Here is a 27,717-nt window from a genome sequence, read left to right on the forward strand (position 1 = left end):
TTGACGAATGCAATCATTGCCTGTCCGTCATCTTCACACAAACTGCAACCAGGCAACCGCCATGAGGAGCAATCTATGCTGGATAGTTTTATCAAGAGAAAGGACATGTTATTACCGTATTCAGCATGTAATTATACATTCTTTTCTTTTTCATTAATTTACTGTTTTCTTTTAAACATACCACAGGGGGGAATTAGTATTGGCGTAATCTATATGTGTGCCGGCGTTTCAACTCCAACTCCTCTGTCTTGCAGTGCGGTTACCCACACATGTGACAGGAGTACCTTGTCACAATGCCGTTTAAATGTTGATCAATGTGAAGGAATCTTCATAAATGTATTATATACTGAAGTTCAATTCAAATTTGCCGTTTTGTCATTATTCCGATACAGAAAAATGCCAAACCCTATTATAGTGAACACCCTGATATAACGAACATTTCTCCAGGTCCCAGGGGGGTTCGTTATAGTGAAGTTATTCTGTACACACACACACATATATATACATATATATATATATATATATATATATATATATATATATAATGCCGAGAAAAAGTTTGTGAACCCCTTAGGATTTTCACATATTTCACATATTTCAAACCTAAAATGTTATTAGATCTTAATCTAAGTCCTAATAATAGATAAAAAATAACCTGATTAAACAAATGACACAAAAACATGCTACTTTTTCAACATTTATTTATTCACAAATGATTCAACATTCAATATCCATGTGTGAAAAAGTATGTGAACCTTTAGATTCAGTAACTGGTGGCACCCCCTTGAGCAGCCAGCGTTTCCTGTAACTGTTGGTCAGTCTGTCACATTGGTTTTGAGGAATTTTGGCCCATTCCTCCTTACAGAACTGCTTCAATTCGGTGACATTAGTGGGCTTCCTTGCATGGACAGCTTGCTTCAGGTCCTGCCACAACATTTCGATGGGGTTTAGGTTCGGACTTTGACTAAGCCATTCTAAAATGCGGAATTTCTTCTTCTGCAGCCATTCTTTTGTAGATCTGCTTGTATGTTTAGGATTATTGTCTTGCTGCATGACCCACTTTTGGTTCAGCTTCAGCTCACGGACGTATGGCCTGACATTCTCCTCTAGAATCTTCTGATACAATGCAAAATTCATGGTTGTGTCAATGATGGCAAGCCATCCAGGTCCTGAGGCAGCAAAGCAGCCCCAAACCATCACACTCCCACCACCATGCTTGACGGTTGGGATGAGGGTCTTCTGTTCGAATGCAGTGTTTGGTTTTCGCCAAACATAATGTTTCTCATTGAGGCCAAAAAGTTCTACCTTTGACTTGTCTGTCCAGAGAATATTGTGGATCATCTATGTGCTATTTGGAGAACTTCAGACGGGCAGCAATGTTCTTTTTAGAGAGCAGTGGTTTCCTCCTGGCTATCCTTCCATGAACACTATTCTTGTTCAGTCTTTTTCTGATGGTTGAGTCATGAACACTCTCATTAGCCAAGTCGAGAGTGGCCTGCAGATTCTTGAATGTTACTCTGGGGTTCTTTGTGACTTCCTTGATGATTTTCCGGTTTGTTATTGGAGAGATTTTGGTAGGACGACCGCTCGTGGGTAGAGTGACTGTGGTCTATGGACTGTGGAGCCCCAAATCCTTAGAAATGGTTTTGTAAACCTTTCTAGACTGATGAGCATCAATAACTGTTTTTCTGAGGTCCTCAGAGATTTCTTTTGATCGTGGCATGACGCGTTTCCACACACCTGTATGGTGAAGACCAAACTCACAAAGTTTCTGATCTTTATATAGGGTGGAGCCTCCCAAACTCACCCCTAAAGATCTACCTAATTATTTAAACACCTGATTCTAATCATCCCCTTATAATTGAGCTGATAAAACCAGGGGTTCACTTACTTTTTCACATACCCTGAATCACTCATTGTTTGTCTAATTCATATATCATTTTGTTTCAAAAGACATGGAATTGGTTAATATAAACCCTACTGGATATTTAAGAAAAGATTGGTTTTAATTCAAGAAGGCTATCAAGGTAAAACTATTAAATTTCCATAATTATCATTGGGGTTCACAAACTTTTTCTCGGCACTGTATATGTGTGTATATATATATGTATGTGTGTGTATATATATATATATATATATATATATATATATATATATATATATATATATATATATATATATATATATATATATATATATATATATATATATATATATATATATATATATATATATTATTGTATAAATGGGCATTTATGAATCATGTTAACTGGGATTAGCATGCAGCAGAACAGTTTGCACTTACTGTCTCCCTGCGTTTAACAGCAGGAGTGCCCGACGGTGAAGTGCTGGCACTGAGGGCTTCTTCAATATCTACATTCAGCTGATCCAGCTTCTTCATGAGTTGTGTCATTGATTGTGACCATGGGGACTGTACTGCTTCCTGAAGAGAGAATGGAATTGAAAAACTGAGAAACATCATCACACACATTTACTGAACTCTGTCAATGCCGTGTTTATATTTATATTAAATTAGCCCATCATTTACAGACTCCAGATGTATTATGAAATAGCCAAGTGGAAGACTTAATTTGTGCTGCTGGTATTTTAAAATTGAGGGTTGTGGCAGAGCAGGGCTCTGCCCTTGGAAATACTGGCAGGGATGGAGTTAAATTCTTTTTGTTTATTAAAAAGCTTTATTTTGAACTTTATACTGTCTCTGAGTCTCAAACCTCTGTCATCTTGTCACATTTGGTGTCAGAGGTGGGATAACGCCACCTTGAGACTCAGAGACAGTATAAAGTTCAAAATAAAGCTTTTTAATAAACAAAAATAATCAAATAAATAGGCACAAGGGCCAAAGAAAAAGGTTTCAAAAACACAAAACAATCAACACAAAACAAAACTTACAAATAAAGCTTCCAGGCTGGGCGTTGCCTTCACTGGTTGCAAAACAAACAGAAAACACTATCTTCCTCTCCTTCTAGAACTCTCCCTTCCAAAATAGGAGGCTGAGGCCTCCTTTTATGCCAGGTGGCTGAGTGCTTAATTGAACAATTAATTGGTTGATTGCTCCCACCTGACGCAATGAACCTAGGCAGGGAGGAGAATTTAACTCCATCCCTGCCAGTATTTCCAAGGGCAGAGCCCTGCTCTGCCACAAGGGTCCAAGGAAAACTGGTAGTCAATGGACATATACATATTGAGTGGATTTATTGCAAATATAAAGTAGCAGGGGGTTGTAAGTCTGCTGAAATGATCAAGAATTCTCTGAATTCTTCTGGAACTGCAATAGAGTATATAAAAAGGACTTTACTTCTTGAATCTAAGCTAATACGAAGTCGAATTTGGGTTATCTATAAATAATATGATACAGGATGTAATTAGAGGCTGATGGAAGCAGGTAAGTCAGAATGCAATTACAGTAAAATAGACAGATAGGGTCACTAAGATAATGTGACAGCCAATTAGCCTCCCTGAGTAATAACAATAAAAGTTGTATAAAAGTAAGTAATCCAAAAAACTGATCTAATTTCCCCCACACCCCAGCCCTAAGTCTTTCAGCATCGTGGCTATGTCCCAATAAAGGAAGTAATCATGGATTAAGAACATGTGATGTTAGACTTGAAAGGTTTTGAATAAATAGCAAGCCAGGTTTTATATAAAAAGGGTATTAGGATATATTAAACAAAGTCAACCAACCAACAAAGTATCTATTTCTCGATTTATATTGTCATATCATCTCTCAAGGTGCTTTACAAGGAAGTAGAGAATAACTAACTGCCTGGTCATAAAATGTTTTTGAGTCAATGGCTGTTAACATGTTCTCAATAATTAAATTAATGTCTTGTGCCTCCAAGTCACAAGTTGTCTCTTTACAGAAAAAAATGTTGTCTGAACCTTTTCCAAAAAAAATTCAGATAAAGGATATGAATGGAGGAAATTGGAGGCCTGGAGTACAACAACAATCCAAGATAGCCAGGAAAATACTTAACAAGATAAAGAGATCAGCAGAACAGAGAGCTAAGTACACCTCTCACAACAACTTTTTAGAGTGGTGTTTAAGTAGCAATGTTGTATCTTTATAATTAGAGCAGTTTATATTATTTATAGAGATAGATAGAGGGAGGTATTGGTCCAGGTCTTTTTCAGGTGTCTGGTGAAATTCTCTAATTTCTCCACTGAACGCAAATACGGCATTGTGAAGTTTTTATGTTTGTATTTTCACTTTCTTGCTCTTTTTGAAAAACATTTGTTTAAATTCTTCTGTTGTTGGTGTGAATCTCGTCTTTCTAATTGTCCATATTGCTTGTTTTGAATGTAGCCTATTATTGTCAGCTTTATACACTGCTTACTGTGATAAATATGGTGTCTGTTAACATTAATCAGCACAGGCAGGCACTGTACACTGAAGAAGGTGAAGGGGTCTGATATAAAAAATCTTAGCCATGTACATACATTTTAGGGGGTTTGTTGCCATAGTAACATAGGGAAATATATATATAGTGGTAAAATATGGGGAAAGGTTGTAGAAAGGAGGTACATTGCGCTGGGTATTAGAATAGTAGGGACCAGGGGGTGATAATGAGGGACGCCTGCCTTGTATTTACCGAGCCCGAGTACTGTGTGCTGACAACCCGTGGGACGTTCCGTGAGTTTATATTTGAGAAGTAGAGGTTTTACGACTGGTAAACAGCTTAGCTGTCCGGTATAGTTAAAGGAAACAAAAAGTTTAGTTTAGTACTCCTGCAAGGAGTTAGGGTTTTGTTTGTTACTTTTGTTTTGTGTGCAATTAAATAAATATACAGGCACTGCCCTGTTTACGCCAAAGAAAACCAAGTGGAAAAGATCCTGTAAGTGGCAACCCAACCCCGGTTTGTCACTATATATATATATATATATATATATATATATATATATATATATATATATATATAGTGCCTTGCAAAAGTATTCAGACCCCTGACCAATTCTCTCATATTACTGAATTACAAATGGTACATTGAAATTTCGTTCTGTTTGATATTTTATTTGAAAACACTGAAACTCAAAATCAATTATTGTAAGGTGACATTGGTTTTATGTTGGGAAATATTTTTTAAGAAAAATAAAAAACTGAAATATCTTGCTTGCATAAGTATTCAACCCCTGTGCTGTGGAAGCTCCCAGTTTACACCGATGAAAGAAATTGCCCTAACGAGGACACAATTACCTTACCATTGGCCTCCACCTGTGAACCATTAAAGTTGCTGTCACATTTTCTGGATAAAAACCCCACTGTTGAAGGATCATTGGTCAGGCTGTGAATCTGAAGGAAAATGAAGACCAAAGAGCATTCTACAGAAGTTAGAGATAAAGTAATACAAATGCATAGATTAGGGAAAGGGTACAAAATAATATCCAAGTGTTTGGATATCCCAGTGAGCACAGTTGGATCAATAATCAGGAAGTGGAAGCTGCATCACACCACCCAGGCACTGCCAAGAAAAGGCTGTCCCTCAAAACTCAGCGCTCAAACAAGAAGGAGACTTGTGAGAGAAGCCACAGAGAGGCCAACAATCACTTTGAAGGAGCTACAGAGTTCAGTGGCTGGGAGTGGAGTAATGGTGCACCAGTCAACCATATCAAGAGCTCTGCATAACACTGGCCTGTATGGGAGGGTGGCAAGAAAGAAGCCGTTACTCAAAAAGTACCATCTGAAAGCACGTCTGGAGTTTGCCAGAAAGCATGAGAGTGACCCAGCTGCGATGTGGGAAAAGGTTTTGTGGTCAGATGAGACCAAGATAGAGCTTTTTGGCCAAAACTCAAAGTGCTATGTGTGGCGCAAACCTAACACTGCCCATGCCTCAAAACACACCATCCCTACAGTGAAGTATGGTGGTGGTAGCATCATGCTGTGGGGATGCTTCTCATCAGCAGGGACTGGGCATCTTGTTAAAATTGAAGGAAGAATGGATGGAGCAAAATACAGGGAAATACTGCAAGAGAACCTGCTTCAGTCCGCTAAAAAACTGAAGCTTAGGAGGAAATTCACCTTTCTGCAGGACAATGATCCCAAGCACAAGGCCAAAGCAACATTGGAGTGGCTCAAGAACAAAAAGGTGAATGTCCTACAGTGGCCTAGTCAAAGTCCTGATCTCAATCCCATTGAGAATCTGTGGCACTATTTGAAAATTGCGGTCCAACCAACCTGAACAACCTGGAGCAAATCTGCCAAGAAGAATGGGCCAAAATCACTCCGACACTGTGTGCAAAGCTGGTACATACTTACCCCAAAAGACTTAAAGCTGTTATTGCAGCGAAAGGTGGCTCTAACAAATATTAATGTGTGGGGGTTGAATACTTATGCAAGCAAGATATTTCAGTTTTTTATTGTTCTTAAAAATATTTCCCAACATAAAACCAATGTCACCTTACAATAATTGATTTTGAGTTTCAGTGTTTTAAAATAAAATATCAAACATAACGAAATTTCAATGTACCATTTGTAATTCAGTAATATGAGAGAATTGGTCAGGGGTCTGAATACTAATATATATATATATATATATATATATATATATATATATATATATATATATATATATATATATTATCTTGTGTCAGTCTCTCAGCTAACCCTGCTGATGTTGATGCCAAAAAAGTGCAGACTGTTGACCACTTCGTGTGACTACTGCCCATTTACAGTACGTGTGAAACAGCATTCACTCTGTGATCATGGGAAGCAACAGCCAAGTAAATGTATTAGTTATGGACAGTTTTATTAATTTATTTTAAAGGTTAAACCTGGAAGAACATTATAAAGATGAATCATCTTGTTTACAAAGGACTATGTGTGTGATAACCTAAATTCCATATCATACACTTTAAACACGCCCTGGAATGAGGTTGTTATGAATGCCTTCATATAGTGCAAAGGGTGTTTACCAGTTATGGCTTAAACTTCTTACTGTACTTTTAACAGCATCTAGGGGACATAAATACAAGGACTACAAAGCTATTTATTCATTTCCTGGAATAGACTGAAAGTAAATATATTCCAGGCACTCAGTGTGACCTCTTGCACCCCTGAGCTAGGCAGATGTCTTTTACACTGCATCAAAGCGCCTACTGATTTCTATACAATAACCCTATTGAGGAATGACATCTGCAAGAAAGGCACATTTGTCTTAATAATTCAGCCATGAGGCTCATTGCAATTAATGAGATTGCTATCAGCAATGTTTTTGAAATTGATGGAATGTGGAAGAATCTAAAAAACTCCACACCAATTATATGCCTGATATCTCAGTCCCCTTTCGAAATGAGAATATCTTATGACTTATCCTGCTTCCACATATTTGGTTTATGACCAAGTCATAATGTAGCTACTGATTATGTATGGTGCTTGGTACACCGCGTGCTTGTGCTGTAAACAAGCATGTTCTGAATACAGTTCAATACCACTGAAAACCAGCCCAACTATTTACTGGCATGGTAATGTTTTATTAATGACACTATCCATAAATACGTCACAGTGTGCCACAATGTCATTTTCTACCTTCACAAGAATGATCTTCAATTGCATCTCACTGGCACTGCAAATAATATTGAAATGGGCAATGATAGCACAATGGCAGCTACAACACTGAGATGGCAGAATGGCAGAAAGAATACAGTTGCAATTTAAGGACAATGAATGATGTCAAGACCACTGTGCAGTGTTTGTTTCAAAAGCAAGGATTTCTTCAGGATAACACAATGGAATTATAAAGGTAACTCAGTGGTGTGATTATAGGAACTGTCAAAAAACATATATTGCAAATTTTGCACTTGAACAAAAGCTTAGAAAATGAACCCCTGTGTCATCTACTGTAAATGTACAAAAACAATCCAATCAAACCAATAGTGAAAAATACATTTGAAATGTGTATCAGGCAGATTATATTAAGTTGCTATTGCTAAGTATTAAAAGGCAAAATACATTTTGTCAATACAGTACATATGTTTAATTTGATCATTTTAGCACTTGTGGTGCCTAAGTTGAATTCATCTGTGGGAGCTCTGGTGGAGTCTTACTGGATTGCTTTCCATCCCAACAAAATTCCACTAAATATACAGAGAGTAATAACTGCATTCTAATAAAACATCAAAGCACTTGCGTTTGGTACAAGTGAAGGAAAAATGTTGTGCTCCACTCCAGAGATGGCTCCAGTTCAATGGTTGCTCAATGGTTCAGTTGTTCTGTGCTGGTAAAGCACTTTAAGATCAAATGTGGATGAAAAAAGCTAAATAAATGCAAATTCTATCACAATCCATTCCAATGAAACAGTAGCTAACTGGAATACAGCCGGAACAGCATTAAGAATCTTTAAGTATGCCCAGTTCTCTCTTAAAATCAAAATGCAAAGGAGTGTTGCAGGCTGTATAAGTACAACATTTAAAAACAAGAATATCACAAATGTTTATATAACGAGTTCCATAACTTCTGCTTAATCTCAAAGAGTATATCAGTGTCCTTTTAACAGTATCTTTTAAGAGAAACTACAAAGAAATAATGAATCCTTCGTTTGTACTATTTCAGAAGTGTTGCCAGAAGTGTTAGTTAGCAGGGTTAAAAGTTTATAGTTCACTATTGAGTATCAATGCTCCACTTTGGCATGAGATTTTCCTTTAAAAAAAAAAAAAAAACACTGTTAGAGTTATCCAACTTCAAAAGGCTAACATGTTAAAAAGATTAATGGAATCACTCATTTTTACATTTTAACTAAACCATAAAACATTAAGCACAATGCAGATGTCCTGCAACTTACAGTAATATTGTATACCTTTATTACATGTTACTCTGCAATAATTTACAATAAAGCTTAATTTGTACCACTTCAGAATAATTACAGGGTTGTAACAAATGTATTTTCATTTATGTATTAATTAACCCTAAATTACCATTGAATATACCTGTGCGTACATGAACACATATGAGCATACTAAATCTCCATAGTATTACCACATAGAAATACTTACAGTAATGAATGCTTACTGGTAAATTGACCCTATTCACAAAGCTTGAGTTGTTTTTCCAAATTCTGTTTTATGAATAACACTGTCAATGGGTGAAGTTAGGCCCATTGACTGTTTGCTAGACCAGTCTGCTTAGTAAAATCCATTATAAAAAAGTAATTGTTGGTTTCCTTGCATTTGTTTCGATTTTTAAAGCTGTTCGATAATTATCTGGGACAAAAAACTTGAATAGAGTATGAATAAAATGCAACGCTTTCTGAAGTGATTGGACAACTACATTTCAATTTCCTTTTCTCACTGAAGTGAATTCATATTACAGGAAAACATGCAAAGAGATAAGGAACACAATTGTAGTAACATTATCTTCACACAGAAATTTGATGCGTGAGGCTCCGCGTAGTTCAGTGTTGCCGTCAGTCTGGTCTCATTAAAATAATAATAATTTGTGATATATGAAGATCAGGCTACAAAGATAACATCAGGATTTGTTTTCAATGAACAGCTGTTGAAGGAGCTGTGTTAGACCAAAGTAAACATCAAATGGATTATTTCTAAAGAGGCCCCAATAACCTTGTGTTTCTAATAATTCTATGTAATTAAGCATTCTGTTTACAGATCAAATACTCTCTTAATTAACCATATTTCATTAAGAATGCAGGCTGCAGTGGCTAATCCAGCTTGCTGTTTTAATGTTTAAATGTTTTTCATCTTGGCACTCACCTAACAAACCTAATCATCACTGATGTGTACAATATCAGATCTAGATGCACAGGAAACCTGTTTATCAAAGCAATTAGGAGTAACTATAGAAAGCAGTCCCCATTGCATGAAGGCGGTGACAGAGTAAGAATCTCCCTTTGTCCCTGAGCTCATGCACACCATCTCAGAAAGTACTCAAAGTACTTTTACAGCACCAGATCTGTCTGATTATTATTATTATTATTATTATTATTATTATTATTATTATTATTATTATTATTTATTTCTTAGCAGACGCCCTTATCCAGGGCGACTTACAATCGTAAGCAAATACATTTCAAGTGTTACAATACAAGTAATACAATAAGAGCAAGAAATACAATAAGAGCAAGAAATACAATAACTTTTGTTCAAGTGTGACAAACCACAATTCAATAATACAGCAGATAATAGTGATAGTTACATCAGGATAATATGATCTACAGGACTGGGAGATTTGGATCTGTACCAAATGCTGTGCCTTTTTATTTTACAAGCCTCTAAATAAATAAATAAATACCTAGCTACAATTGTGAAAAAATATTTTACAAAACATCACTTCAAGGATATTTGCCACAATAACATATTTCTTTATTTTAGACTTGTTATATAGACGTATCAATGCTCTGCACCATTGTGGGCTACAAAGACAGGCACAGGACAGAAAGGTATGTATTCATTGCCCCCCTGATCTGTCATACAGATGGCATTGTATGCAGTTGGCAAATGAGGGAACCCTGGTTAGATGTTACTGGCGTTTTGTAAAACTATCGTAAACAAATAATATCTACGTTTTTGAAATCTAGACTCCACCCTTTTGAATTCTGTATTGGATTTATAACCATGTATGCCACCGAGACACCAGGGCGTCTGCATTTTTTTTTTGGGGGGGGGGGGGGGGGGGCTCTGCCACTTGTATATTACATTTATTAGTGTATTAATGGTTAAGAGCTGGCTATACTGTTTTCAAGAAAGAACAGTAATTTGAAGTGAATTTACTGTAAAACATTCTGTAAACTTGTTATGCAGTTTTCCAGTAACATATAAGTAAATGTGTGTTCCAATTTTCAGGAAATCTAAATCCACCAAGCAGACATTTTACACAGCAGAAGAAAATGATAGAAATTTGACCATAACCATAATTCTTACCCAAAACCAAATTCCTTGACATTCTACTGAGAAAGACATTTTCAAGCATCTCATGAGGTTTACAGTCTGCACACAACATCCGGATTTTGCTTATTGTACACTTTTTTTTTTCACACCGTTAGGATTGTTTCCCTCATCCTAGCTTGAGACGCAGAACGTATCCCATCAGGGAGTAATCTGAGAACCCCCCACAGACAGTGCTTATCAATGGATGCTGCTTTATCAGCACCAAGCACAGAGAAGCATTCAGTACATTTGGTTTACATCCATAGGGCAGCAAGCATACACAGCAGGAGTGAGGACAGCAACCCCTCCCAACGCTCTCCTGCAGTGTAACATCAAGTCAATGAACTAGCAGTCACCAAACCCTGTTTTAAAATCTCAAAAACATTCTTCTCTTAATAAGCCCTACAAAGAATCACAGGACATTTAAAAAAAAAAGACCAGACATATTATTCATGCCACTGACCTCGAAAAGGCCCAGTTGAAAATAGCTTTTTTATCAATTCATTTTTTTTAATGACTTTTACATAGCTTTGTAAAATGACATAAAGTTACAGACTGACAAATTACAACTTACTGTACATACAAGAGGTGTGTTTGGATTAAATTTGGGTAGCCTGATATTACCGTACCCGTGTTGCACTCTAACAGGATGAGACCTTGTACTCGAACTATAGCACAGTACAGTACATCAATATTACAGGTCAGTTTGACACAACTGAAAATAAATTATAAGGGCTATTCGAACATATAGGGGGAAGTATGTAAATGGGTACATACTTATGTCAAACTTTAGGAGGGATTATAAGTGTATCTGCTAGTCTTCATAGTACTGCTTTTACTGCTTATTATTCTATGTTACCCAGTTCAGTCACAACACTCAGACCTGCTTAAATGTGAGAATCTGTAGTGTTTTATGCAACATAATGTAAATCATGGGTTGTTTATGCAGAGTTTTCCAGTTATTTAATTTAATTTATTTCTTAGCAGACGCCCTTATCCAGGGCGACTTACAATTTATTTTTTACATACAATTACCCATTTATACAGTTGGATTTTTACTGGAGCAATCTAGGTAAAGTACCTTGCTCAAGGGTACAGCAGCAGTGTCCCCTACCAGGGATTGAACCCACGACCCTCCGGTCAGGAGTCCAGAGCCCTAACCACTACTCCACACTGCTGCCCAATATTTGTGATTAATCTGAATAAAACTTCGGGTTCTGGCTCAACCTTAACACACAACTGAAAAAACCATGCAATAAGAGAACACAATAACAGATCCCACAATATGATATTTGTGGGAATAGATCTTTTAAGACAGGCCTTGACAGGCTGTTCTATATAAAGAATAATAACTGTTACTTTAAGCAGATGGGATAGATTTGTGGAGTTTTTTTTATGTTTTCAATGAATTTTTGAAAAGCTAAAAAAGGGTATATGAAGGTTATATGGAATTTTGGCTTTTACAGTATTTTTAATTTACAGTATGTGTTTGAGAAAGAAGCAGTGAGAAGGAAAACATGCTTTTATTTATTCTGGATCCCTTTGCTAACACAGTTATATATGATTTGATTATAAATGTGTGAATTTTTTGTATATCAGTATCACTTCTGGATTGCAATATGCAATTAAACATTAAGTAGCTTCAAATGATGGAGGTATAATTCCTGATTGAGAGAATTGTACTGAAACCACTGCATGTTCCTTTGATAAATGTGTATCTTTTAGAGTACATTGCATCAAATTACCAAATGTTTGTAATTATTCTCGATGGTATTTGTTGCTTATTACTCAAACTGTGTTTTTTTTTGGGGGGGGGGGGGGGGGGGGTTGTTATTTCTTGATCATTCTTTGATAAAGTGCAGAGGTTGTACATCTATTCAGTATACACTTCCTTTCAGTAATTCAGCACAAATATACATACAGCAACAGCCCCATCTAGTGGCAAACTAATAAAGTAATGATGGAATGTTCCAGATACAGTATACCTCTTAGAGTGATTAATATTAGGAATGCACCAATACAATATGTATTTATTTATTTTTCAGGCAAGAATAGAGCCTTCATGGGGAATACAGAATGCACCTTTCAAAATTATCTTTTAATACAAATACATTTTGCACGCCACTTTCAATGCAGAGCTGAGGCAAAATGAGTAAACATGATTCTAATAGTAATGGAATGCCCAAGGTCATGTTTATTATTGACACACATGCTGTAAGTTTCCAGACAGATGAGAACCTAACATGCAACATGTCACATGTCTTTTATCTGGTCTAGACTGCTTACTTAATACCTGAATAAATACCTTTCTTATGCATGATAAAACCAATCAAAGTGAACAGTTCCCTCGTTGGAAGTTTGAACATGCAAGCAGTTTAATGTGATTTATATAAATGATGATCTTCAGAACCATAAAATGACACAAGATTTACCATTTTGGAATGCTAAAGGAATTAACACTTTGTAAGATGAAAGGTTAAATCAAAATAAAGGCAGAAACAAATTGTACACCCTTGTGGCTAAGTGGTTTGCAGTGCGCAGGTGTAGTGGTGATGTGATTGTGAAACAGAAGACAGACAACAAAGTTCACAATCCAAACGGGTTTTATTTAATAACCCTGGTCTGGCGACCACAAGGAATAATCCCGGGCAATACACAGCAATGTTCAGAATTAATGAAACACAGTATTACACACACCACTTTCACATATAAATGCCGCTACTGAGCTGTCTCTCAGAGACGTTTAAAAAAATATTTAAAATACCCATTCACACAACACGAAATTGCGCAATCTATGCAGCTAGAATTCCATCATAACCCTTTCACACAGCCAAAAGGATCTTGTGAACACAACTTTCAAACCTGTCAGTCAACAGATCGTTTTCATGACAACGGCAACAGAAACAAAACAAATAAATCAATAAATAAAGCAGAATAATGTGGGTAAGCTACTTAAAAAAAGGAATGTTTTATATGAATGTATATCAATTTCTTATCTTTTAATGAATGGCTCTGGAGAACTGTAGTGTACTGTAAACTTCCCTGTGCTCGCTTTGTCCTCGCTATTAATATATATATATATATATATATATATATATACACACAGTATATATATGTGGAAAATTTAAATGCAAATATATCTGATAACAACTGCAGTGCATTAAAAGTTGTAGGCTTGTTGACCATCAAAAAAAAAGGTTCTACCTAATGCATATACTGTCAACAACTACAAAAAATGGCATACGCATTGTGTTTATATATATATATATATATATATATATATATATATATATATATATATATATATATATTTGCTCAGGGGCTTGCCCCAAAATTCTACTGCACAGTTCAAAGTGCCGCATCGGTTTAGCAGCTGCCACTATTGTAAAGTTAACAATTACTATATCTCGTTCTTGATCAGCCATTGTATTTGAAAAAAAATGAAAGAAAGGAACAGATCACCTAGCCACGTTCTCTTTGTACTTTCAGTCACGCCCCCTTGGTAAGCGAGTGCAGCCGTTTCCACTTTTTATGTTGTTGTTCTACGTAGTTTAGTTCAAGTTTTATTATTTTCCTTTCTGAAAATGTGTCTTTGCCCAAAAAAGGGGCACGATAGTTTCATTTTAAATTGTTGGTACTGGCTGCCAGCAAACTATTGAGTGGGAATGCCACCTACATATAAAATCTACAGATTTTCTTTGTGGCTGACTTGAGGGCCAGCTGGTTTTCCATATAGGCAGCAGGCACATACTGTCTAAACATATATTTATTTTACACATACTTATGTACTGTAAATCACAAGAATGAGATGAGAATCTCATCCCCAGCTTTTTACCTGTTTAACAAAACAAATCAAATAAATACAGCTCAAAATCTGGGATCTTCGGCTTAACAATACCACTTTAAACATAAAGGCTCTGCTTCAAAAATGATACTGATTTTCAAGTTGCTGAAATTCTCATGCTTGGGTAAATCATAAATGGCAAATTGTGAGGAAAATGAAGCAATGGGTTTCTGTCCCTTTTACCTTTGTCACTGTTTACTTTTACGTAACTCACTCAGACCATCAGATCTACTCTAAATGCGTTTCTCAACAACCAGATGTAAGCTACAGGGGTTATTTGCTCATGAAAGTCAGGATGTTTGGTTGTCTTTCACAATTTGTAATACCTTCCATGATAAAGCTGGAGGTTGTTCAAACTTCCCACAGCAATAAAAGCCTGCACCTACTTCACAATGAAGCAATTTCAATGGTGTGCCATTCTACTGTACTGTACTATAGTTACTATAATGGAGTATGTTTTCATGACAACACAAAGAGGCCCAGTATATGCCTTAAAGGCAAAGCCACTTTGGAGCAGAGACAGGTTTTTACAATGTGCTAACACTCTCTGTAGGCGCCTTGCCAATCACAGAGGAATGTTGGAAACATGCCACACTGGGCCAGCACTTCAACACAACAGCCTTTGATGCTATCAAGGCAGGTTTGAACTTCAGAAAACAAAATAAAAAATTTTTGTACAGTAGAAAGCAACAACGTTACCATTGTAATGAAGACAAACAATCTCCTCTCTTTAACATATAAACATTAAATTGATTCATGAGAATGTAAATAATGGCAACCCAGTGAAACTGTGTTATCCGTGTGTGAAAGGATGGCATCAGAAATGAGACTCAGAGCCAGGAAGCTGCAGTGAAAGCGCTGTTGCGCACGATTATTTACAAAACAAACAGAATAAACACCGGAACAAATAAAACACGGTACAATGACCAAAATAAAGAGTTAAACAAAATATCAGTCAGACACAATACTGTATACTAGCTACCTTTCAGCTAGGCAGTGGCCTTCACAAAACGTGGACTTGATTGATGATCAATTATTCAATCAAGACCCAGCCAACATTCCACATATGTATTTGGCAAACTTAAATACAAAATACACAAACACACTATTTTCTGCCTTGCCATACCATGTCATCAGGAAATCATGCAAAACCTGTACACAGTAAGATACTCCTTCTATAATGCTGTCTCCTTCTATAATGTCATCATACTATAAATCTGGACAATGCCTAAGGCCACAAAGACATCATTTTTCATGTATGTCAAGCAAAATGTGTAGCAGACTCTTATGAATTCACTGAAGGGCTCTGGACTGTAATATTTCTATTTATAAGAATGAATGTGCGTCAGCAATTGCTCTAGTACTGTATAATAATAATAACCAAAGCAAGAGGGAATTGTATGTTTATTTTTTTATTTACCTTGCACATGCTTACTTTAAATGACATCCTGACAACTTTTTACACGTATAACTTTGTCGGTTTCAAAGCTCTTTTCAAAATATTCACTCTAGTGCACTGATAGTGTAAGGATTATTGTCAAACAGGTAACACAGCAATAACGATCCATGATGTGGCACGGAACAGAAAAGCCAGAGCACTTGTTGTGTTTTTCTTTTTTCCTGCAGTGATTTAGAGCAGTGGTTCCCGTTAGCTATAACATTTTATAAGTAACTTGAACTCGTTCAAGTTATAAGTAACTCTTCAGCTGTTTAAGAGCTGAATACAATTAAAAAGGTCTAATTAAGCAAATTAGCAGATCAGTTAAGGGTCTAGTTAAGTAATTGAGAGCTCAGCTGAAATGAAAAGCAGCAGACACAAGGGGTCCCCAGTACCAGGGTTGGGAACCACTGATTTAGAGGACAGATCTCACACCCCAGTGCACTGAGCGGCCATTTTGAAAAGAGCTTTGAAACAGACTTTAAAGTTATGTGTAAAAAGTTACAGGTACATTATTTAAACAGTTGTAGCAACACGTGGGGATGTATAACATTATATTTTTCAGAACCCTGCTACTTACTTTTAAGTGGAAGCAAAATGTAGGGTGATTGTTTAACCAAATTAATGTTCAATTATGTTCCCTCACAGCAGCAACCCCCACAGAAATAATTTGATTTGACTAAATATTTAAACAATATGGTTTTTAATTGCGTACATGACCTAGATGTCAGTCCTTTACAGCAAACTGGAAAATATCTCAATGGCCTCAATTGCAAATGTCATCGTTTTCAAGCAACAGCCCCTAACTGCAGTGCTTTAATCTTTAGAAGAGAGGCTTCCCCACCAATCCTTACCTGTGCAGTTGTTGTGATTTAATGCAAACTTATGACATCATAATTATGTATGCCCTTGTGGCAGGGCAGAAGCCCTGCCGGTGTAAATAGTGCGTAGGGGTAATTTTGTATTTAAGTTTGGCAGGGAAGAGTTAATTCCATCCCTGCCAAATACATGTAGGGAATGTGGCTGGGTCTTGATTGCATAATTGATCATCAATCAAGTCCCAGCCACATGGTATATAAAGTTTTGTGGAGGCGTTCTAGGAAAACTATTCAGTGAAGGCCATTGCCCAGTCTGAACAGAGGTGTGTTTTTGTTTAACCCTTTTATTTTGGCCCTTGTGCCTTTGTTTCTTTGTGTTTTGTTAAATAAAGTACGCATTGTGCTTAAACTGCAGCTTCTGTCTCTGGGTTTCCTTTCCTGTCGCTGACCAGCCTTGACCGCAATGCTACCTTGCTACAGCCCTATACTCAAGCTGCACATTTAAGCAGCTACAGCAGGTATGTATAATCATTGACTCCATGTAAAGTATAGCATCTCATCAATTGCTAACCCAAACCTATCTCACAAGGCTTGAGAACAAGTATGAAGTAAGACTACTGATAACAGTATTGTGTGAAACTACGCTAACAGGTTATTACATTTCAGTAACCCTCAGTCCCTGTTTCATGACAAGAGGAGTTGAATTCCATACATTCCTACGCCTTTTTCTCCCTAACAATTGTTTGAACTATGTTAGTTTGTACTTAAAGCAAACATGATCCTAGGCTGGGGTGAAGCTAGCATGTCCTCTTAATGGAAGGATTTCAATACATAAAATTGTAACACAGCCAAATATGTTTTTTTCCATAGATTAAGTACAATACAGCATTGTACAAAAACATGAAGCAATTACTTCAAAAATCAAGGTTTGCATTAAAAAAAAAAAAAAGACTTTTAAAGTTTTGTATATACAATTGATTTCCTTGTTCCATCCTTATTCATAGGAACGGAATATTTCTAAGTGTTTTTAAAGTGCAACAAAAAGGTGAATTATTTGACACAGTTTGTCAGTGCCTGGTCTAGGTAAAGCAGAAGGCATTGGTTTTTCAGGCAGTGAATACAAGTTATGTTGTGACTTTTCTACACCTAGGATTCAATAGCCATACCTAAGACAGCCTGAAAAAAATGCTTGTGATTTACAACTTTGCTCAACTATCATTTATCCAGTTTTCAATGTTCTGCATTCCCAGTTCTATACTGTAACAAATACAACTTAACTGCTTCAGTGTTTCTAACAAATATAAAAAGGTAGTCAAATATTTAAATAAGTCATCCACACTTGCATAAAAATGAGAAATATACTAAAAATGAACCAGGCACTCTAAAGTTTGTGAAAATGTGTCTATGGTCCCTCTTCATCAAAGTTTTTCAATTCAAGGTCCAGTTTAACGATGGTTGTTACATTTTTCTTACTATAGAAAAACTCAAGAGTAATCTTACTAGTTAACTAGTAAAAAATAGCCTAAATTTAAGTTGGTAAATAGTAAAAATTGGATTTAAAAGTTGGCAACGGCTATGTTTACAATTGCTTTTGGCACATTGAATGGAACGTTCTTTTTCTAGATTCATGATGTCATCAAGTGTCATTGTACTATACTTTTCTAGATTTTTGGAACTCCTGAAGGGGGTAGGCCAGTGCCAGGTTGATATGATTAACATCGTTCCATCGGTCAAAATGTGTCAAATTCAAGGGACAAAACTGAAGAAATGTCGTCTTACTGAGACAGAAATGCACTCATTTTCTCCTGTAATCCCATTACAAATCTCTCGTTAAGAAATGCATATCATACAACTTCAGAACAAACAATGCAAGGCCAATGAAACTCTCGGTATCAAAAAAAAAAAAATGCTGATCAACCAAAAAACTAAGCGGGTATTAACTTACATAGCAAAGCACATTAAGGAATCCCTTTTATGCTATGAGGGAATCTTAATGGAAACATTTAATAAATAATTACATTTACCCATCCTCAGGGATATAAAAAAAAAACTGTGATGACCAGCAGAACGCTCCAGTTACAGCTGCTGTAAACCCAGATGGCCTTGATTAGGTAAGTCAAATTGGAACGTTTCTGTAATATCATTCTAAAATCTTACAGTCATTGTTAACACCCTTTTGAATCCAATGCGCGTTTAATTGTTGATACATTCTTATTATGTGTTATATATAATATTATCATAGCCCCCTCCTTAATTACCATAAAATGACACCTACTGGCACGGCACTGTTTGTTGTAAACCCTTGTCAAAATAAAAAAGAATAGCCGTGCTACCTCTATTTTCATTGCAAATGTAGCCAATCTTTGTCCTTCAAAGAACATGTTTAAACGTAAAAGTTATTCATGAACTAAAAACATATCTTTTAAACCATTAAATTATAAGAGAAGAAAAAGCATGTTTGAATTCATTTAAAGAGATTTTGTTGATGCATACTGTATGTTTCACCCTTTCAAACTGTATAGATTCATCATGAGACAAAGTCCCAATTGTGTACAGTTCAGTGAGTAGCCTATACTGTATACTGATCCAATAGTTTTTACAGCTTAATATAAGTAAATATTCTTGAGGCACTTCACAGTTCACTGTATATTGATCCAATAGTTTTTACAGCTTAATATAAATAAATATTCTTGAGGCACTTCACAGTTCACTGTTTCTATAGTCTTCTCTATATTTATAAGTTTTATTTGTTTGCAAGTTATTCAGAACAGCCCCTCCTTAATTCTTAGTAGGTTTAAGTATCGCCACATTTCCATTTGCACCATGAAACCAATCTGTAGAATTCAACTCTGGTTTGCTCTTGGTCTATTAATGGATTTTTCTTATATATTCCCATCAGATCCCTGGGGTGGAACTATACAGCATTATAATACACTTCATGACCTGTCATGTATTCTCTTCCCTATAAAACCATGTTCTAGAACAGAATTCATTTCCTCATCCATTATTAAATATAATTTATAGTACATTACCATAATATCCCAATATGCAAGCTATTTTGTGCTAAAAGGATGAAGCATATTTTATTCTGTTTGTCTTATATTCATGTCTGCCCTCCTCAGTTTACATGCTGTGTATCCATGGAAACTCAGCTGGGAGGCTGCTGAAGTTTGTTCCATCAGCCATAGCCTGAACTTCAGCTCTTATCCAAAGTCTATAATGGTTTCTGTATAATGAACAAAGCAACTTAAGAAAAAAACATTGCAGGCAAGTTCATTCAATTTAAAAAACCTCAGGAACTTAGCCAAACGCTGAAGAAAGAAGTGGAAAGTCAAACCCAGGACTTCAAATACGATTTTAAAAACAAGAACCAACATAATTTACACAAAAAAAAAACAAATGTGAATTCCAAAACAAAAAAAGCATATTTACAAACATGTAATCGTCACTCGCCTACTGCAAAATAATAAACAAAGACAAATAAGTGTCATTCGTATACTGTGGATCCATGCTATGGGGCTGATGTAAGGATAGGCCCAGTGCAAACAATTGCGGCTGCAAAATCCAAATTGCCTAGCGGACAGGCAACTATTTTGCACAGCGGCCTATGTAAGCTTAAGAGCAATGCAAATTACTCAACACACACAAATAATGAGCTGCAATCATGATAATGAGGGTCACAATGAGCGCCGCCTGTGCATCGGGGTATTTAGCAGCTGCACTTACAGCTCAGAGGTGAGATGAGTTGGGAGTACAGACACCAGTACAGCTAAGGTCACTCAGCATGAAATTTAGTTATTTGGAACTAATTTCCAACATCATTTATGTTACCAAAGAGGCCATATGATCCTATATAGTGGAGAAAGTCAATGCTCTCTGTGTTACCAGGAGGACAGTCAACCAGGTGATGAAAAGGTGGCAGGACCTGCGACGGCTAACAAAAGCGAAACTTGCAATGCAGCACAGGCATGCAGCAGGCGCAGGAGGAGGGCCACCATCCACATCACAGCTGACACAACTGCAGAGGCAAGCGGAAAGGACAATCCATCCCAAACAAAGTGACCCTGGGTCTGAGGCCAATGACAGGTCTCTGAAGGTGTGTGGTTTTATACAGCTCTTAATTACTTATTTATACAATGGTTTGCACCTTGTAAGAGGAAAACATTTCAATAACATTAAAATGGATTAATGATGGCAAAGTGCTAATTTGATAACGAGTGCAAAACGCCAGGTGAAAACGCCTAGTTACACTGTCTATTGTTTGGTTTTCTAGACTTTGTTTTCACTGCACTATACGTTTAGTTCTTGTGTTACAGGTAATAGGACCCCACCTGAGCTCCACATTTACACTATATGTGATACAATAAGTATGGTGGAGGCCCTTTCTATGATGTCAGTCACAGAACAGGAAACTAAATTGCCAGAGTACTGAAATCCATGATATCCTGGAATACTACGAGTGTGATACTAAACAATTTCCTCATAAAAAATGTTGGCACCTATATTGCAAAAAAAGTTTTCTTTTCTTCACCAGAGGTAATAAATATGATTCAAACTCATTATGTATCCTATAAATCATCAGCCTAAAGCAAAAAAAAAAATTTAAAAATGAAATGATGTTGTTGGCCAATTGAAGTAAAACCAAACATTGTGTTATAGCTGGTTCTGGCTTATTCCTGCATTGCTCTAGGGCTTCTATTAAACTTTTACAGTTGTAGAGGGAAAAAAAAGAATAATGCAATAAATGGTGAAGCAAAATCTATTGGTATTGCAACAATAACCATTGCCATTATTGTGGTTAATTGGACATCAAATGGTTAGAAGCAAAAATGTATCAGAATTTGTTTGCCCATCTGGTTAAAGCATCTGTATCCCAGAACGCAGCTGCAACCAGAAAATCAAGGAACACTCTGTCCTGCGTCTTTAAGGATGGCAACCACTCTAGAACTACAGCTTGGTCTGCATGCAGTTGATAGCAAGTGATGACTGATATGCAGCAGCTGCAGAAGATTGTGATATCTGAAAGATGTCAGTTGACATGCAAAATAACACAAACATTCAAAGCAAGTTGTGGGCAAGCTTTCTCGACCAGAACAGAAGTGCACGAGTATTGAAGATGTGGCCACTTCCTAAAACAGTTTCTCAACTCGATTCAACCATCTGATGAGTAATTGAGTATAAAATTACTTTTATATGAGGGTGTTCTAAATGCAAACCAGGTGGTTGTGTGGTTTGGCAAATCAATGTCTTGTAATCAAATATTTCGCTATATATCATCACAGCTTTCCAATAAGGCCTAATACACCACAGAGTCTATCTTACCTGCTTCATATTGAAGTCCTCCTCTGTTTCATTGCTGCTGGTGCTGCTAGACTCACATGTGTCCCTGGACCATCCTGGCAGGGCTTCAGGGATCCTATTAAGAGGTTCTTCCTTTTGTTTGTTCCGACTCACTGTCCTCCTGTGCCTGCTTATCAGAAACTCCCTGTACTGTGGGAGCTCAGTGAAAACATCATCCTCACCTTCGGAAGAAGAGGAATCTGCATCCGAGCCTTCGTTTATGAAAAGCTCGGTGCTCGTGCTCGACAAACCACTACTTGAAAACCCATAATCTGAGAAAGTGATGGTGCTGGCCTTGTGCTTGATAATTCTGTGCTCCCCAGGCCTAATCCCAGAGTCAAATTGCATTGGGGAGCTGCAACCCTCAGCTATGGAGGCATAGTCTGGATCTTCCTCACAGTCTGCCAAAGTCAGAAGAACCCCATAGTGGCACTCATCATCAGCGTCCATGTGAGCTTCAGATTTATTCAGATTAACTGTCTTCTTTTTGCAAGAGCCATTGACTGAATCCAATAATGTATCATTTCCTTCTAAGTAACATCCATCAAAGTCATTATCATATTCCCCCATTTTGGTTTCACACTGAAATAAATGTGCACCTCCCCTTCTGTCTAATGATGACCCTGGATACATGAAGGTCATAGATTACTTTAGTTCCTCCTTAATTAGTACAGATTGTATTCCAGTATTTAGAGTCCATCAACTAGCGGAAGGCTAATCCAGTGCTCCATTTAAATTGGCCCTCATCTACCCAACTAGTGGTCCCGCTAGTGCAGAAACCGTCCACAGCACATTCGTTTTGTTTCATTTAAACAGCACCAGTCCAGCATCTGGAAAAAACACATCATAGTTAAATGGCAAGCTAGTTTCTAGTATATATTTTATGTATATACAGTTTAATATTTGCAAAAATATTAGTACACCCTCAAAGAAAAATTTGAAAAGCACAACTACGATACTAGCGGAGGTCAGAAATACAGCAGTAAGTAATTCTGTGGTCTTTATTACATCTGCAGGGACAATAGTGTTGCAGAGGAATAGGCTAATGGTTACACACTGATCAAGGGGCAAACATATTCAGGCTGTGATGACTGAAACAGATAATGAAAGTAAATCTACAACAATAGTTAAGATAACAGTGATATTTTGTACCTGTACTAATTGCTCTTAAAACATTTGTAAAGAGATTTTTATTTTGTTATGGTGTCTAATAAAATGCAGAAAAAGGGACCGATTTGAAAAAAAAAAAAAAATGGACATATTTTTCCTCATAATAAATCATGTAGTAGATGGTTTAATTATAGATCATATTCAACATTTTTTTCAGGTTTTATGCCTGTTTAAAGTTTTGGATGCATTGTTTTTATATGAATACTTCCCATATTCATAATATGTCACGCACTGTTACAAAGAACTTCCATTATGTTATCCATATATGTTTTTTTACACCAGCAAGCAAATAGTTGTTTTGTTTGTACAGCTGTCTGTGACACGCTAAGAATATTTACTGCTGAAAAATCCATTCACTTGCTATACAGGTAGAATAAAAGACAGTGAGACAGGTAAGACAAAAAGACAAGACAAAAAAGGACTAAAAAAAATATATATGAATGAATGATTGTTCTCTAATTTATTTAATTCCACAACATGCCATATTCACTCTATAGCAAGATTGAAATAGCTGTCAGCTTGTCTGAAGCCTTCATTCATATAACTGCAAGAATGGTGAGAGACTGTTTGAGTATTAGTGTTTATGATGACTGTTTGAAGAACTTGTCTGATGGCAGCCTAAACTGGAAAATCTAAATGTTTTCATTTGCATTCAGATTTACTTTGATGGTTCAGAATCTAAACCCAAACGAGCCATTTCACAGCTGGCTCAGTTCCATTTATTCAAGCCCGGCTCTGTTTCAGACATGATTGTGATGACATCACTAAACACAAGAATCCTGACCATTATCTGTGGTCAGTGATGTACTACACGTTGGACTATTCATCAGTCATACAATGGTTTCAAATCTGCACTGTTTAAAATGGGCCCACCTCACCATTAGCCTTCAGTTTGAAACCCAAATTCATATGGCTTTTTAAGTTCCCCTACAAATTGTTAAACTAACACATTCCTTAGAGAATGATGTTACCACTGATACTAGTTTTAGTCAGAGAAGCAACCATTTTTGATGTCTGACTAATGCCCAAAGTACTTCAAAGTAATTTCCTGAGGATTTAGGAAGAGTCTTTGTGTGTGTCTTTGTATGATTGAGATTTTAATAAATCAAACCATGCATTAAACTGATTGCAGCTAACAAATTAATTCCATAACTATTACAGGTTGTGTACTTCCATTCAGCATAACTAGAACTGACATTTTACCGAGGTCAAACTTAGGTTTCAAGCAATAGCTGTCAGTATTTATATGACTGCTTGGTATTTACTATTCAACCTCCAGATCTATGTTACACCAACAGAGAAAATGAAGGAGTCTTTTGTACTTTACCAGAATTTTTACATGAGCATCAACACTGATGATGCAAAAAAACAAAAAAACAACCGAGGACACAACCACTGTGTCCTCATAGCTAGTTACAGTCATTATGTAAGTCTCAAATATGCAGTTTCGAAAGAGATGCATGTTATAGTAAACTTATTTAAATTTTAAGGCATGATATATGGTACTACACGAAAGGTGAGCAACGATAGAGTCTCTCACACAGTCAATTGTCGTGCGGTTAGTAACCACAGAATATGTCAGGAGCGGAAACATCTGGCCTGGCGATGCAACATACAGTGTGTTACGATTACCTGTGGGTTTATGGCTCGTATTCTTGCTAAAACACCACTCTTATTGCCTGTCATAGCGGCAGCACCGTCTGTGCAAACAGCAACACACTTCTCCCAATTCAGCGATTTCAGCTTCCATGAAATCATCCAATAATTTGAAGATTTCCTCACCGGTTGTCTGTCCTGGTAACTCCTGACAAAAAAGAAAATCTTCCAAAATTTCCTCCAGCCACACATAACGAACATAAAGTAATAATTGCGCTGCATCACCCACATCAGTCTCATCAAGCTGAATTGCAAACTGCTCACATGTACGTAGCCTTTCAGTTAGTTGGCATTTTATATCATCTGAAAGCTCTTCAATTGTGTCATTAGAAAATGGTATGGCCTTCAGTTTCTCACTGCATCTTCACTTACCATCACTTTGCACATTTCTACAGCAGCTGGAAGAATCAGTTCTTCTCCAGTAGTATGGGAAGTTTTACTTTTTGCAATCCGAAGAGCTGTTAAGAAGGATGCTTTCAGAGCCTTTTCCTGGAACCGACGTTATGTTTGTCATTTGAGTTTTCTGTTGATTTTATTCTTTTCTTTCGTTTAAAGAAGTCTCTGGATTTATCTTTATACTCTGGGTACCTTATTGTGAGGTGTCGTTTCAACTTTGCAGGTTTCATTGCTTCGTTAGATAGGATTTGTAAGCATAAAACGCATTGTGGTCGGCCATCCCTAAATTCCATAAAACCAAAATCAATATAACTTCCGTCCAACTTTCTGTTCTTCATTTGCTTCTTGCTGCTGGACTTTGCACTGTGGCTTCAGCACAACTAGCAGTACTACGATGAGGACGTTTTAAATGCGTATCCATTTTCAATGTAGTTTGCTCACACACTGTAACAATATCTTCCACTTCCACCCGCCAAATACGTCTCAGAAAAACGAACGTCACTTCTGATTCGCTATCACAAAGCAGTTAGTTTTTTTTTACGTTGTGTCGCTGTGAATACGGAGTCCTATTGTCATCCTAAATGTGATTATTACGTGGTTGTTCATGCACCATGGAATACTATGTTGTGTAAACAGAAAGAGTAGCTTTGTCAGTTTTACGGACCCCCTGAGCATTCTCTACGGACCCCAGTTTGAGAACCGCTGGCTTAGGTGATATATGATTTTGTGTGGTCCTTGCCAATATTTAGTCTTCTAAAGACCATGAACACATGCTTCTAGTTAGTTCCACGCAAGTGGTTTTTGGCCTGATCAATGTGAGAATAAAGGTAAGAGCGTTAGACTCATTTGATTAATAGTCTCACCTTCAACAACAGTGTGCGCTTCCCTACAATAAAAAAAAAAAACAAAAACATCAGACTCATTGCATGATGAATGTTTTGGAGACATCCAGCACAGGTTACCTAGCTTGAAAATGAGTCCTTAAATCAGGGGTTCCCAAACTTGTTTAACCAGAGGCCCACCTGTTCAGCTGCATTAGGCACTGCAGCCCACTATTAGCACTCTTTGGGGAAAATGTCAAATTAAAAACATTTTATATGTTTAAATCTGTAACATTATAAATAAACCTAATCTACTGTCCTTTATTCATTTGAATATTGTGAGAAATGGAAATCACATAGACTATGAACTGAGTGAAAATAATTTTTGAAACACTTTAATTTTAGTAAATAAAATAAGTTGCAAAAACTAAACAGAAGTTTTTATCAAACCTTAAAATTGGGTACCTTTGTATAATTGAAAATTTTAGAAATACAGTTATTTTTCTTGGTAATCAAACAAGAAAGAAGTGCAAGTTTTTATTAGTCCCATTCAAAATGCCTGAACAGGTATCACCTTTGAGTAAAGCCAGTACAACGTGCACAAAAACATAACTTAAATCCTAATTTCTGAACACTGTAACTAAAACGTCCAGCTGTTACCTCTCACGCTGAACTGTCATGCACAAAAAAGACGAATGCGCACAATACAGAGGTAAACGAGAGCCATGCATAGGTTACTTTTTTTCGCCACTACTCTGTACAACCAAATACAACTTGTAAAATCACATTTAAGGTTTGTTTAAACTTCTCTCCCAGACAAAAGCCGTACATCAGCTGCGGAAACTTCTACGGGTGCGCAGACTGAAGCGTCCCGAGTTCGCAGACTTTTTGACGCAGCAAAAGTGGTCGTAGCTGTCAGTCATACTTTCAGCCAGTCTGCGTTACCGCGACTCTTTGAGACGGGATTTTAAAATTGCCCGTCTCATGAATGAAGTGAATGTGTAAATTGGCTCATATGAGAGGCAGGCCACTTGGAGTTAGGTACAGGCAGTATCTTACTAGCGTCATAATATTTCTACCCAATTTGTGTTCTGTTAGCTGCTAGATGAAAAATTGATTTAAACAAAAACAATGGGTCAAATTAAAGCACGCTTCTGTGTAGAGAACTCCCATTCAACTATGCTGTAACTGAAAAAAACATTGAATACCACATTCAGATACGCAACCAGATATTTTCTCTTTTGGCAGTTTGGAGCATTGAAATGACTTTGGTATGCCACCCAGTAGTTGGCTGAGGGAATATAAATAATGATGTCAGTTTTAAAACTTGTTGAAACATAC

At 36.7% G+C, this 27,717-nt stretch overlaps 1 protein-coding gene across 2 annotated transcripts in view; it reads right to left on the bottom strand.

Annotated features, from left to right (window-relative positions):
- LOC117407524 (stAR-related lipid transfer protein 13-like) overlaps positions 1-27,717 on the bottom strand; it is a 145,603-nt gene that overhangs the window by 115,816 nt on the left and 2,070 nt on the right. The window contains exons 2-3 of one of the 2 annotated variants that reach the window (XM_059029597.1): positions 22,316-23,163; positions 2,306-2,443 (exon numbers count right to left, since the gene is read on the bottom strand). In XM_059029597.1, coding sequence (XP_058885580.1) covers positions 2,306-2,443; positions 22,316-22,975 — 798 coding nt within the window. In that variant the 5' untranslated portion in view covers positions 22,976-23,163. Of the gene's footprint in view, positions 1-2,305; positions 2,444-2,910; positions 2,985-22,315; positions 23,164-27,717 lie in introns of those variants that run through there. The other variant, XM_059029598.1, reaches the window with a different exon arrangement.

The sequence above is a fragment of the Acipenser ruthenus genome, chromosome 8 (genome assembly GCF_902713425.1).
Source record: "Acipenser ruthenus chromosome 8, fAciRut3.2 maternal haplotype, whole genome shotgun sequence".
Taxonomy (NCBI): domain Eukaryota; kingdom Metazoa; phylum Chordata; class Actinopteri; order Acipenseriformes; family Acipenseridae; genus Acipenser; species Acipenser ruthenus.